This window comes from Anarhichas minor, unplaced genomic scaffold (genome assembly GCF_050575085.1).
Source record: "Anarhichas minor isolate MPS153535 unplaced genomic scaffold, ASM5057508v1 ptg000024l, whole genome shotgun sequence".
NCBI classification, from domain to species: domain Eukaryota; kingdom Metazoa; phylum Chordata; class Actinopteri; order Perciformes; family Anarhichadidae; genus Anarhichas; species Anarhichas minor.
The window spans coordinates 17,268,179-17,281,265 of NW_027466470.1; the positions used below are offsets into that span (position 1 = coordinate 17,268,179).

General features: G+C 42.6%; 2 protein-coding genes across 3 annotated transcripts in view; both read right to left on the reverse strand.

Annotated features, from left to right (window-relative positions):
• Nucleotides 1-1,788: 1,788 nt before the first annotated feature.
• On the reverse strand, nucleotides 1,789-3,024 carry LOC142956502 (insulin-like growth factor-binding protein 1). Its single transcript, XM_076098118.1, has 4 exons — nucleotides 2,679-3,024; nucleotides 2,381-2,511; nucleotides 2,040-2,168; nucleotides 1,789-1,914 (listed from the first exon to the last, which is right to left on the reverse strand). Exons 1-4 carry the CDS (start codon nucleotides 3,022-3,024, stop codon nucleotides 1,789-1,791), a joined length of 732 nt encoding a protein of 243 aa, XP_075954233.1.
• Nucleotides 3,025-8,884: 5,860 nt separating this feature from the next.
• The window catches only part of LOC142956821 (adenylate cyclase type 1-like), a 36,423-nt gene continuing 32,220 nt past the window's right edge, over nucleotides 8,885-13,087 (reverse strand). The window contains exons 14-20 of one of the 2 annotated variants that reach the window (XM_076098567.1): nucleotides 12,455-12,581; nucleotides 11,909-12,025; nucleotides 11,630-11,776; nucleotides 11,441-11,539; nucleotides 11,217-11,331; nucleotides 10,989-11,113; nucleotides 8,885-10,694 (exon numbers count right to left, since the gene is read on the reverse strand). In XM_076098567.1, the coding sequence (XP_075954682.1) occupies nucleotides 10,308-10,694; nucleotides 10,989-11,113; nucleotides 11,217-11,331; nucleotides 11,441-11,539; nucleotides 11,630-11,776; nucleotides 11,909-12,025; nucleotides 12,455-12,581 (1,117 nt within the window). In that variant the 3' untranslated portion in view covers nucleotides 8,885-10,307. Of the gene's footprint in view, nucleotides 10,695-10,988; nucleotides 11,114-11,216; nucleotides 11,332-11,440; nucleotides 11,540-11,629; nucleotides 11,777-11,863; nucleotides 12,026-12,454; nucleotides 12,582-13,087 lie in introns of both variants that reach the window. The other variant, XM_076098568.1, reaches the window with a different exon arrangement.

Sequence of the window (13,087 nt, forward strand, 5' to 3'; positions counted from 1 at the left end):
TGGGAGAGAGGTCAAGATACGGCTCAGCCGATACATTGGATGTTTGCTGTTTCCATCTGTTGCCTGTGGGACCTTTTTTTTTTACAAGGCGGAGCAAGGGGAACAGAGGAAGAAGAAGAAAAAGTGCCTCTGTTTCACAGATACTGTACTTTTCTGCGATGGATGGACTCTTCATAAGCTTTTTTGTCTCTGACGCAGCCAGGACAACTTCTGAGAAGAGGATGCGATTCATCTCAGAGGCCGATTATTCAAAAAAAAAAACAGAGACGTTTGTCACACAACAGTGATGAGAGTGCTCTTCATTTACGCACAATTGAGTGGCATTGCACATGTGTACATGCTTGTCATAATTTGTATGCTCGTGGTTTGTTGTAAAGACGTTGTGTATGTGTGTATGAATATGTCTTTCGGAGTAAGCATGCAGTGCCTTACTTTTCTATGAATTTCTTTTTTTTTTTCCGGTGGCTTCCTGCCCCTCAGGAAGTTGGACTGGACTGTGCAGCTCAAATACTACAGTGCGTATACTTTATTACAATTAAAATGATTGATGCTGGATCTGAAGCCACAAGAAGAGGGACATGTCCTTCAGTCTGTACTGTGGTTAATGTTTTGTTGTCACTTTGCATAAGCTGAATTTTTGGGGATAAAGGCCACAAACCGTTGTCTCTGATCTCTGTGTAGCCGGTGATCATCTCCATCACCTGGCTTGGTTTAAGTGAATAAGCTGTTTGCATGTGAAATGCAACCCTCAGACGTCTATTTTTTACTTAATAAAGGCAGTATAAAATGATCCAGCTTTTGCATTTTCATTTTTTTTTTTTGTCCTCATCTTGCCCTCTCTCGCTTTGTGTATGAAACAGGAAAAACACATTCAAACACCACCCCATCGTGATTAAATAACATTTTAATGGGACGCACAGCTACAGAATTAGAAGAACACATTGTTACAACAAAACCAATAATTGGATAGCAGCATTTACAAACAATTTTGGTCCACCACACATGAGCTCTCAACAACAGACAAAAAACACAAGTGGATCATAATAAATACTTAGAATAGATGCAAGAATAGGCCGAAATAATAAAAAGGCATAGCTGAGAAGAGCCCTCAGAAATCCTCGGCTAAACCTGAGGACCTGCAGAGACTGGTAGAGGTAGACAAATGCAGACCAGCCCATCCCAAACCTCACGCTGGCCGGGATGAGCCCTGATATGTTTGTGCTTGGCCACCGTGCACATACTTGCGGCACTTTAAGTATTTCCCCCAATACCCATTGAGGAAACGCCAATGGAGATACATTCAGACAATGTCAACACGTTGGATGAATGAGCGGCTGTGTCGTTTCGTGCCGTGCACAGCTCCAGTTTTGAATGAATCAAAAAAAAAGAAAAAAGATCCTGAAGCCTCTGAAATGGGCTTGGCAGAGCTGCGGACTTGTGGTTTTGAGAAATGGAGTTATTTAGTGAGAAACACAAATGTATACAGTGTTGCCCTATTTACAATCGGGAAGAGAGAGAGAGAGAGAGCAAAAACGGGCAAACATATAAAAAATCTAAAAATGACAAATGGTTAATGCTAGTGAGAATAAATAAGACTTGATACATACATCATGTAAATAATATGAGAGGAAATTTCCCTCTTCCGAAATAGGAATTTATATTTTGTGCGTGTTTTTAAGAGAAGTCAGTTCATCAGAAAGGTGGATTTACACTTTCCCTTTGTGAAACATGTCTGATTGTGACTAGATGCGCCCGTAAGTGTGTTTATTATGAAAGTGAGTCCATCCTCTAGCGCGTGACTTCTTGATGACACTCTGAGTCACCCAGCAGGTCGCTCGAGCCCGGGAGCTTCTTCCCGTTCCAGGGAGAGACACACCAGCAGCGAGCGGGCGGTCCGACCAGAGATGACTCACACTGATGGGGGGGAAAAAAACAAAACACATGAATAAATCATCCCGGTTAGCTTTAGGATGAATCTCTTTTTTTTCTCCCTTAAACAGGTCGAGCGAGTTTGTTTTTTTTCATCCTGGACTCCTCACCTGCTTGGCCTGGTAGTAGCCGCGTTTATCGCAGTTGGGGAGGTAGAACGTTGTGAACTTCTCTCCAAGTTGCTGCTGCGAGCTGGATATCGTGTCCACTGCTGCGTGCAGCTCAATGTGACAGGGGCCCTGTGCGTATACCGAGAAAGAAAGACAGACAATGTGAGAACTACGCCCACATGTGAACAAATACACTATGTAGGCTACTATGCAAAAAATGAATAAATAAATGAATCCCAATTATCTCCACAGCTCCTCGAGAGCTCCCTCTAGTGGAAGGAAGGCAACATTCTCAGCCTCTTGAGTCTGGTTGATGTTTCTTTTCTTTTTCTTTTGCTCACCTCTTGTGACAGCGTGTTGGCGATGGCGTTGACCTTGGTCCTGATACTCTCTTGGCCCTCCTCTTGGGGGTCCAAAGGAAGGTTGAGGCCCAACAGGTAGTGCAGAGATCCGTGGTCAGGGACAGCATCCTCTGTTTTAGGAAATAAGTTTGACTTTAATGTTGAATATATTTCTGTTTTGTGTATTTTTTCAAAATATATCTAAATTATTTTAATTATTTTTGTATTTCTTGTGTTGGCTTGAGGTCACTTTGTGGGATTTCCAGATCTTAAAAAAAACACATGAAACTCTTGAGACTACCTTGGCCCAGGTGTTCGGTGCAGACCCCCTGTCCTCTGGTCAGGGCGTGGAGCGGCCTGGCCTCGCCGGGCCTGGGAGTGCATCGGAGGCCCTCTCTGCAGTGGGCCGTGTGAACCCCACAGGACGCTCCTCTCTCCAGAGCACAGGCCATGCAGCAGCCGCATCCGGGCTCCCGCAGCACCTGCGCGCAGTCCGCCGGGACGGCGGGACAGGCGTTGAGCGTCTCCTGCGTACAGGCGGCGCAGCGGATGGGCTCCGGCCCCACCACCGGGGACGACCTCACCAAGACGGCCAGAGCTGCCACCGCTGCCACGAGAGTCATCTTCTCATATAATCCGGGCATCTTCAGATAAATGCGCTCTTCTTCTTCGATTTAGCCTCTACAATCTGCCTGGTTACTTTTCTTTCTAAACTGATTTCCCCGAACCAGCAGTATTTATACGGATGTCTGGCCTCCAGAGGAGTTAATGATTGACACGCTCGCCGCAGATATAAAATATTTTGACAAAGCAGCTTTAAACGGTGATGACCCTGCGTCACATGCGTAGATTCCAGGTTCATCAGGTCTGCAGTCAATATTGACTTTGGAACACAAAGTGAAAACAACCCTGTTTTCGTATAGGCCTACGACAAAATTACAGATCTTTGTGTTTTTCCTTTTGAGGTCATGAAAACAACCACATGGATACTGCTGTTTAAAGAAATGCAACAAAGTCGTAATGAATGGCATCCACAATAAGGAATACTGGATAGCTTATAGGCCAGGAGATAATGACTGGTGGTTATGAAAACTGTTGCTGACAGACTCTTATTTCGTGAAGTAATGCTGACCGATTTGTGCTTTGACACTGTTTTCACACTGAAATCCTATTTGTCCCTTTAATCTCTTTTGGTGAAGGTTCCCGTTATCAGGCAGATAAACAAGACCGTTCCACTTTCAGCATTGCATAACCCCAACGTTATGGATTGCTCTGCTTTGGAATCACAACATGTTTGTCTGAACAAAGATGGTTGTAACTGGTGGCAGCTTGTTAAAACCCCCTTTCGCCACTTCCTGCAGGATGTAAAAGGTTCTGACACATGTTCCTCTGCAGACTGTGTTTTCCATGGTCAGTTTTGATGAGGCTCGTAATGCGTGAAAAGTAGTTTATTCCATGAAAACTAAAATGTATCCATAGAACATAATGGAGTATCAAGGACTGACCTTCTGCTGGCAATAAAATACGGTCTACAATATGTGGTCAGAAAAAAATGTTGCTCCACATCCTGCTCCATCGAAGCACTAAACCCACTTAAAGGAGTCAACCCCAAATGATCCATGAGCAGGACCTTAATTATATTGTATGTTCAACATTCTAAAAACGCAACATATTGAAACAAACTGTAAACACTATAGCATGGCTCTTACACTGTTGTTTCCTTAGTGTAGTATTTGTCATAGCTGTGTGGCGATTGCCTGATACCTGGACTTACTCTGACGTACTCCACGTGACCCCACGTGACCCCGAGCTCTACGTTTTGTAATTTTTTTTGTTTTATCTGATATGAAACCCAAAAATGTGCTGAACTACAAAAAAAAAAAAAAAAAGATTCATGAACTGTTGTGCTTCTCCCAGGAGTGACCAATTAAGTAACAATGATTATAGAAACTCACAGATTTTGTAATAAGTGTCAAACTTTTGTTTTATTGTACTTTTACTTCACCACGTGAGATGCAAATATTGCACTTTTTGATACACTGCATTTATTTGATTGTTAAAGTTATTAGAAGAATGATAATGAGCTCATTAAAAGAAAAATGTATAGGTCAAAAAACTCAACAGCGAATAGAGAGAATTACCCTCCTTTGACCAACTTTTACATTAAAGTACTGCTTAATGTAAAAATAATCCTGTAATATAACATAGGCCTACTGTGCTCACAAGGGCCATTTGTCTGCATAACACCTTTGATACTTTCACTAAGGTAAACATTTTAATGCAGGATTTTAAATTATTTTGGTATTCCTTCTTCTACTAAAGTAAAGGATCTGAATACAACCACCACCTGAAAAGAGACTTTGGAAAAACTAGAGTGCGCATTGGAGTGGTGGCATTTCTTATAGTTATCTAGGAAAAGAAACCCCTAAAGAGAGATTTGACCGACGTGCATACAGAATTGCCTTTGGTTTCTTTTTCTTTGTAGTTTCATATCACGAGACAGATAAAATCTGTGTTGCACAAGTTTTCCCGTACAGTATTTCTGACGGGAGACACACATGTCAGAAATTGACATGAAAAAAAGACATTAAAAAAAGAGTTTTGAGAGAAAAACAGTATTGAAGAGTATACAAACACAACAAACACTGACAGGGAGTCAACACTTCCTGTTTGCCTTATTATTGTAGCTTAGTTGTTTTTTTTGTTCACTGATGACGACAAAGAAACTGTGGCTTGCACACTTTACTCTCTGGCAGTGCCCACCCTCAAAATGGCATTCTAGGCACGACGAGTTTGTTCTACGTTGCAGAGGCCGGACTGGTGGACGGTCCCCCCCCCCCCCCACATGTTTCACCTCGGGGACACCTGCAAAGAGTGTTGCTACTCCACCACCAGTTGGTGAGTTGTTGCCTCTTCAATGTTGACCATCAGGTTCACCAGCCACCGAGGGAACGGCTTCTCCTTGGAAATATTTTTGAGGACATTGGTGAACCAAAAAACTCACGTCGTAATTTGTATTTTTAAAGTTAAAGCATCTTTGCTTGAAGTGAGCACTTACAGCCAGAGACTCCTCCTTCTTCTTCTTCTTCTTCGCTTTACTGTTTCTCTTCTTCTGCACTGGCGGTTCAGCTGTTGTATTTTTTTTCCATTTGGAGATCTTAAAAAAGAACAAAAAAACATCTGTTTTCCCATTTGAGTTGCCTGATACTTCATTTGAATCGAGCCCCTAGAAAAACAAACTCACCTTTATTTTCAGTTTACCACTAATGGACCTCTTCTCATTTCCCAACCTTGTCTGCTGAGGCAGGGTAGATTCCTCACTTAAACCCACCGTACGAGTGTTCTGATCTGACTCAGAGAACTTGTCCGTTTCCTCACGATTATTGTCGGTGGATTGGATACTATGAAAACTCTCTTGGCTGAGGGAACGAGACATTCGTCGAGGTCTCAGAACCCTCAGCGGAGCATCTTCATCGTCCTCGCTCTCATCTTCTGCCATCACCTCCATTGTCTCCTCCTCCTCCTCCTCCTCTCCTTCTCCGGTTTCGCTTCCTTTTATTTCATCTTCCCTCTCTGACTCTTCCTGTATGGGCTCCAGACGTGGCCTCTGTTCCCCCATTTAGTTTTTTCTTATTCTTAAAGTACAGGGAAGAATTAATATAAAAGGTCCATTTAGTGATGAATTTTCGGATTAAAAAAAAATCATTTCACATGTTAAGAGTAGATACAGGGGCTTGAAACTTACATGTTGCTGCTTAATGTCTATGTAGCTGGATGACTTGGCTCTTCTGATATTTAAGGCTCCTGCAGTTTCAGGCTGTCGTTAGTTGATTATTGAAATCAGGTGTGGAAGCTTGATTACAGACAGGTGGGCGTGGATGTCCTTTTAGACACAGGAACCAAAGGTTATATAAAATCAAATATGTGTGTTGCAATACATATCTATTTGAAACCATATATACCATACTGTGTATATATATATATATATATATATATATATATATATATATATATATATTTCTGCACCCCACAAAGTGGGGCATTAACTTGTGAAGTCCACACATACATGCTTACGCACACCAAAAAAACAACAACGCCATTTCACGTGGTAAATACTGCAATGTACACATTTGAAATGGTAACTATTTTAAAGACACAGTTAACGACACTTTTTTGACACAAAAAGTTCAGTATATCCGTCACAGTCTCCAGTGAAAACAGTTGTATAATGTGCTCTGTAGCTCTGGAGGGAGATACAAACAAAATAAAAAATTCCTGGAAAAAACTATGTAATCTGGTACAAATAATTTAAAAAAATACAAATGAATGAATTAACTTGTGTGACCTAGAGAGTTTTTATTTCATCTGAAGAGGCAAACAAATGTGGAACCTTTCTCAGGCGATCATACAATTTGACATGTATGAAACTTAAAGGCACCATATGGAGTTTTTGACTACTAGTGCGATGGAGCAGTACTCAAAATGTGTGAATAAACAGTAGTATGTATCTTTTCTGACGCACCGACCACGCTACTTGGAGTGGATCCACGCCACTTCTTGAGAGCCTCCTTGCCGGTTGGAGAAGCGTAACCAAGGTAACCCGTGCCAATCTCAAATGATGATCGTGAGAATGAGGAAGTCTGAACTAATTCAATAATATTTGATGCTATAGCAAAGCGGAATCTTGAACCTAAATTGAAGCGTGCTTGACGTGACAGAGCTGCCCGCCATTGTCTGTCATGAAAGTTGTCGTCACTACAAGCATTGCATTGTGGGATATTTATGCCGCCGTAGCCTCCAGTGTTTGCATACTGTAATATTTCACATATGCAATTCGCGTACTATTGGTTTCACACTAAGTACATACTAAAAAACCTCACATTCTGTTTTAGCGTGCTAAACAGCGTGTTAGCATGGAAGTTTGGACGCAGCCATTGACATTACTACTGACCTTTACACACTATCCCATTATAAATGTACTCAACACGGCTGTAAGACAAACGGGATTTTTTGTGTGTGTTTTCTTTTTGTTTTGTTTTGGTTGAGTTCTGTGTCTCTTCGTTGTTTCCTGTTATTTATTAATTCAACTATACACTAGCAAAAGTGTAACAAAGTGCATTGGCCTCTCACGTAAATAATTGTCTTGAAGATGACGAAAGAAACATTGCAATAAAGTAGGTAAACATGATGTGTTTTCGCAAACTGAAGGTGAATATGAGCATAACATTTGTGTGTTTACGAGAAACATCTTTTAAGTCTTCGCCAATCAGTGATTCATGAGTTAATATTAACTTGGGAGCGACCTCTGGCTCACCTGGTACATGGTGTTCCCCCATGTATGCTGAGTCCTCGACAGCGGCCCGGGGTTTCGTTTCCAGGCTGCGGCCTATTTTCCTGTGTGTCGTCCCATCTCTTTCTCCCTCCTTCCCTGTCATCCTTCAGCTGCTCTAATAAAGGCAAAAAAAAGCCGAAACATGATCTTTAAAAATACATTAATTGGGTTAAAACTCAGCAGTTTTTGCAAGAAAATTCCTCTGGAGTCAATAACGGCTCCGAACTAACTAAACTCAGAGCATCATCTCTATTTCCCCTAAAATGAGTTCCAAAATACAGAGTTCCTTCAAGGAGACTTCCTTTGAAATGATTATAAAATTGCATATTTATAAAATGAAGCAGTGTCAGAAAATGTCTGTTTTCATGCTTGTTGAAATTTTGTTATTGATGAATATCTCAACCTCACTTACTCATCTTGACCCCTTTTAGCCCTGATGACACAAGGGGGAGTGTTATTTGTGAACCATCAGTCACCAGATTCCCTTCATTGCTTAATGTCAACTTCAGCTTGGAGTCAGGGAACCACGACGGTGACACTTTCTCGAAAGCAAAAGCAAGAACTCCTTCAGAATACATCGACGTTACAATTTTTCTCAAATTTTCAATAACTGATCAGATTTCTTTTAGTATTTCATTCCAAAGCAAAAAATAATTCAAACATCTACTGTACTGGAATTGTTTGAGCAAGCCAGCCGTGTGTTGACTTAACAGTTACACAGTGTGAACCCAAGACAAATTCTACGTCAACGCTGGGAAAACAGTTTTGAACCCCCCCCGCCCCCACATACACCCCCGCTCCGTGTTTGTGACATGGTGACACTCATCGGGCTCTGGGGTTGTGGGAGTCCACCGTTTGGCATAATAAACCATTGTGTGCCGCATTCTGCCGTGTAGAGTGACAGCTGTTATTCTTAGAGCCTTAAGGTGTGTGAAATTAAGTTTTACAGAGTGCAACTAATGAAGACTGCCTGGAAAAAGTTATATTTGTTGCCCGATGAGCGTTTGAGGTGGGGGGGGGAAAAATGTAAATAGATTGAATCCGCATATGGCTCATCCTAAAAATCAACTGAAAGATCTTCATTTCCTCCCTCAACCACAATCCCATACACATACTCGTTTCATATCTTTTGGCGGCATTGACATTCACAGCCGTACTCGTTTGATTATTTTATACACCAATATTGTCTTTATTACAAAATATTCAATAACCCAACTTTACACTGTACAAGATACAACATAGTTTACAGCTTTTGGCTATTTACAAAAAGTATGATCTGCATATCAAAGTGAACATATCTAAAAAGGCAGGTTGTAATCACTGTAAGCTTATTGAGTAAGGCAAAAAACTTGAAACATCACGTATTTACACATTTTGCGGATCGAGTGAAAGTCCAACGCTGATAAAGAGGCTACAAAGATATTCGAAAGGGCCTCACTTTTCTGAGACTGTATCTGAGAGACGTGCTAAAGCTTATATTTATATATTTCTTTTGAGGAAAACTCAAAATGTGGCTTTAATATAGCGAGAGAAAAAAAAAAAGCTGGAGTATAGGGCGACGCATGCCTCGGAGAGAACAGCAGCCAGACACTGCACCAAAAGTTTGTCCATGTGCACGGAGCATTTGAAAGGTTTAGGCTAAAGGACTAGGTCGTGCATTTGCAGAAGTCGTGTGCTTATTGTATGTGCTCTCTCTTTGTGGATGAATTCCTTCCTGGATATCTACATATATGTCTGCGCCCCACAAACTTCCAGTTAAAGTCCTCCCATGACATCTGAAAGAGCCCCGAATGCCAAATATTTTTCAACCGTCTCTCTTGTGTGTTGTTACATATATGTTGAGGCGATATGAGCAGCGAAACTAGAGATCTATGGAAAGCTCAATACTTTGGTTTTCTTTCAACAGGAGTGCTATGGCTGTGTCAACTCTTTAAAAAAAGTCATGCGCTATCAACTGTAAATATGACTCGAAAAAGCCTATTTCATCCAGTGAGCTCTGAGTATAAAAGAAAGAAGTATTTTGTGCTGTTTCGTTTACAATTCAGAGTTAACCACGCATGCATACACACGCTCACAAGTACACGCGCACGTGCATGCTTACGCACACCAAAAAAAGAAACAACACCGTATTATGTGGTAAATAATGCAATGTATCCTTGGCATAATCGGAGAGACAGTGCAAAAGCAATAGCGTGATCAGTCTTTGTCCGGATATCAACGCACGTATCCTCTGTACACGGATTATGCACGACATAGAAAACAAAGATGCACATTATACCTGGATCTGAAGGGGAACCCGGGAGCGCCACAAATCTAATCATCTGGTATTAGAGATGTTAAACAGAGGATTTGAGATTCTGGGCATTCTTGCCTCCCAAAAGTGGCAAGAAGTTTTAATAAAAATCCCCCCGAGTGAGTATGATTGTCCCGTATCACCATCTCATTTCTCCCTGGAAGTTCACACCCTGAATGAGCATATTCTGGGCTGTGCCAGTAGCTCAGGATTTATAGGAAACACCTGGACAGCCCTGTCTTCTCTAGGCCTCCTACCAGGCTTTTTCCTTTCCTTCTCCGCAGGGAAGTTTGTCTTTCTTCCTAAACCGCAACATCTGCAACAGCTGCAGCGGCCTCAATCTGGATCTCCGTCAGCTCGATGTCCTCCTCGCAGGTGGAGGGCAGGCACGTCGCTTGGCTGTTGCCGGCGTTCACCTGAATGTTGCTGCCCATGCTGGCGTAGGCGTTCAGGCTGGCGGCGGAGGAGACGTTGCCCAGGTTAGTCGGGACGCTGGTCTTGCCGCAGGAGTGGATCCGGCGCGCCAGGCTGGCGGAGCGCATGACTGAAGAGGTGGTCACGGTGCCCACGCACTGAACCTTGCCCTCCAGGAAGTAGGTCAGCATCTCGCCTTTACCCTTGACACTGACTTTGCCACGGCACACCAGGTCGTAGTTGGTGTTCAGCAGGCGGTAGACATCTTCGGTCACCTGGAAACATACGGAAACCACTGTAGGAAAACACTGTTGGGTTTCAGCCGAGTTCAATCAAATGAAACAGAATAAAACGGGATGTTTACGTATTGTTATCGACTTGTCTTTAAAGTCATGATGTCTACATATAGCATGCATTGTTTTTTATTAGTTTTGTGTTTTTATGATGTATTCATTTCTGTAGTTTTGATGTTTTTTGTCCAGGTTTCCCTATTAGCATTGCGTGGAAAACAAACCCTTATAATTGAATTACTTTTAGATAAATATTGTAATCTAAGGTGCGTTGGATACCTGTATCTTTCCCGGTACTCCGGTGCTGTCCATCCTGCTGGCCACATTGACCGTGTTCCCCCAGATGTCATACTGAGGTCGCCGCGCCCCAATCACCCCCGCAACCACCGGACCCACATTGATACCTGCACGACACATAAGAACACGGTAAAGAAAATATTGCCTGAGATTTCTGATTGTGATTTACTTTGTGATTGTGCCGACGGCTTCATACAAGGGTAGACATACCCACTCTCAACACAAACTCGTTGTACGACTGGTAGTTGATTTCATCCAAAACGTCAAACATCTCTATGGCGTAGTCTGCTATCGTGCTCAGATGGTCGTAGACAGACTTCTTGGCCTGAAGAGGAGAAGTACACGGAGCGGTTAGTGTGTATGCACGAAACGATCCCACCTATTGTCTTCGTTATGGTGCACTACGTCCATTTACACACAAAACGACACGTCACCTTGGTACCAATGGTGGGGACAAGGCCCACGGCTGCCATGTATGTACTGCCAATGGTTTTGATTTTCTCTATGTCTTTGTAGCACTCTTTATCCATGAGCTGCAATTCAAATAAGCACAAAATACAGACACCGTTCAAATCACCCGCAGGTCTGTGTTAAAAAAACAAAACAGAAAATCTGCATCCCACCTCGTCAAAGTCCGCGATGATCTCGTTCAGAAGTCTCAGGCACTCCACTCCCATGTTGTTGCCATCCAGCTCGATGTAGAAATCGTTGAAGTTCGGGATGGAGGCGAACAGGACACCGACTTGTGCGTAGGACTGATAGTAGAGATCCTAATGCAGAACGAAAGAATACAGTGTAACTGTGTCAAGCGCATCCTTTGGTGTCTTCTGATTGGTATTTTCTGTCTGTTTATCTACCTGTTGGTCTGTTTGTCTGTCTGCCTGTCTATTAGCGAGGCTCACCATGTTCCTGGGGTTCGACAACAGGAAGTGCTGAGCCACGTGAGCAGGCAGAAGATTGAAGAGAATCCTCCTGTTGTCCAGCTTGACTTTCTCCATGCCATCTCTATCCTCCTCCGCCTGACAGCAAAACGTAACACACACACACAAACACACACACACAAATACACAGATACAGCCGTGAGGATTGTAGCTTGTCCCACATTTTCACCACATGGGGTCAGTAACAAACCTTACAACATGGACTGTGTGGCTCATAGTTGGACGGACTTGGGTACATTACATGACTAATGCTGCTAGTTAAATGATTGGATAGCTTCAAATTCAGCTTTTGCAGTCCCACTTTGCAAAACAACCACCTGGCGCCAAACGAAAACAAGTGTCTTACCCTCGTGTTTGCCAAAGAACAGACAGCTGGCGGCCTATAAATACAAATCCCTCCATACCCCGATAGTTTACATATATCAAGGTTGAAATGGCAGCATTTCTACGGCACACAACGTATATACGTATATTATGACATCCACACTGATGCACACACTTCCTGACCTGCACAGCCCAAAGGAAGTCCAAGCGTAGTTTGAGGTCAAGTTGCCTGGAGTGGAGGGCCAGGGCGCTGACAAAGAGCAACAGAGACAGGATGGGCTCATAGCCCCGGATGTGGAAGGACCCCCCACTGTGGAACAGAGACCAACGCACAAGTCAGCACCGGACTGGACCACACAGAAAACTGCACATGAGGGTTATATGGACCCCCCACAGTGTCGGGAACAAAAAGTTTAATTTTTTAATATTTTTTTTTTTTTACTTCAAAACAAAATCTTAAACGAATGAAAAAGTATAAATGAAAGCGATTAAATGTGCTTGAAACTTTGAACCATACAAAGAAATTATATTATATATATAAAATTAGCTTTTTTCAAAAGAGATCTTTATCTCAATAGCCTTATCAAATTCTACATGATCACTTTTCAGGGACACAGTTATGATCTGTGCTCCAATAGAATTGGCCGAGCCCCTTTCGGTACGGGGGGGGTTGATGGGAAACAGCTAACGCGCTCCCATCATCCAGCCCACATTGTCCTTTCAGGCTTCTGATTTGGAACTAATGAGCAGATGTGCTGCTTCAAAGGGTGGAAAATGAAAGAGTGTGTGGGCTGCAGACAAGCAAAAGACTCCTCC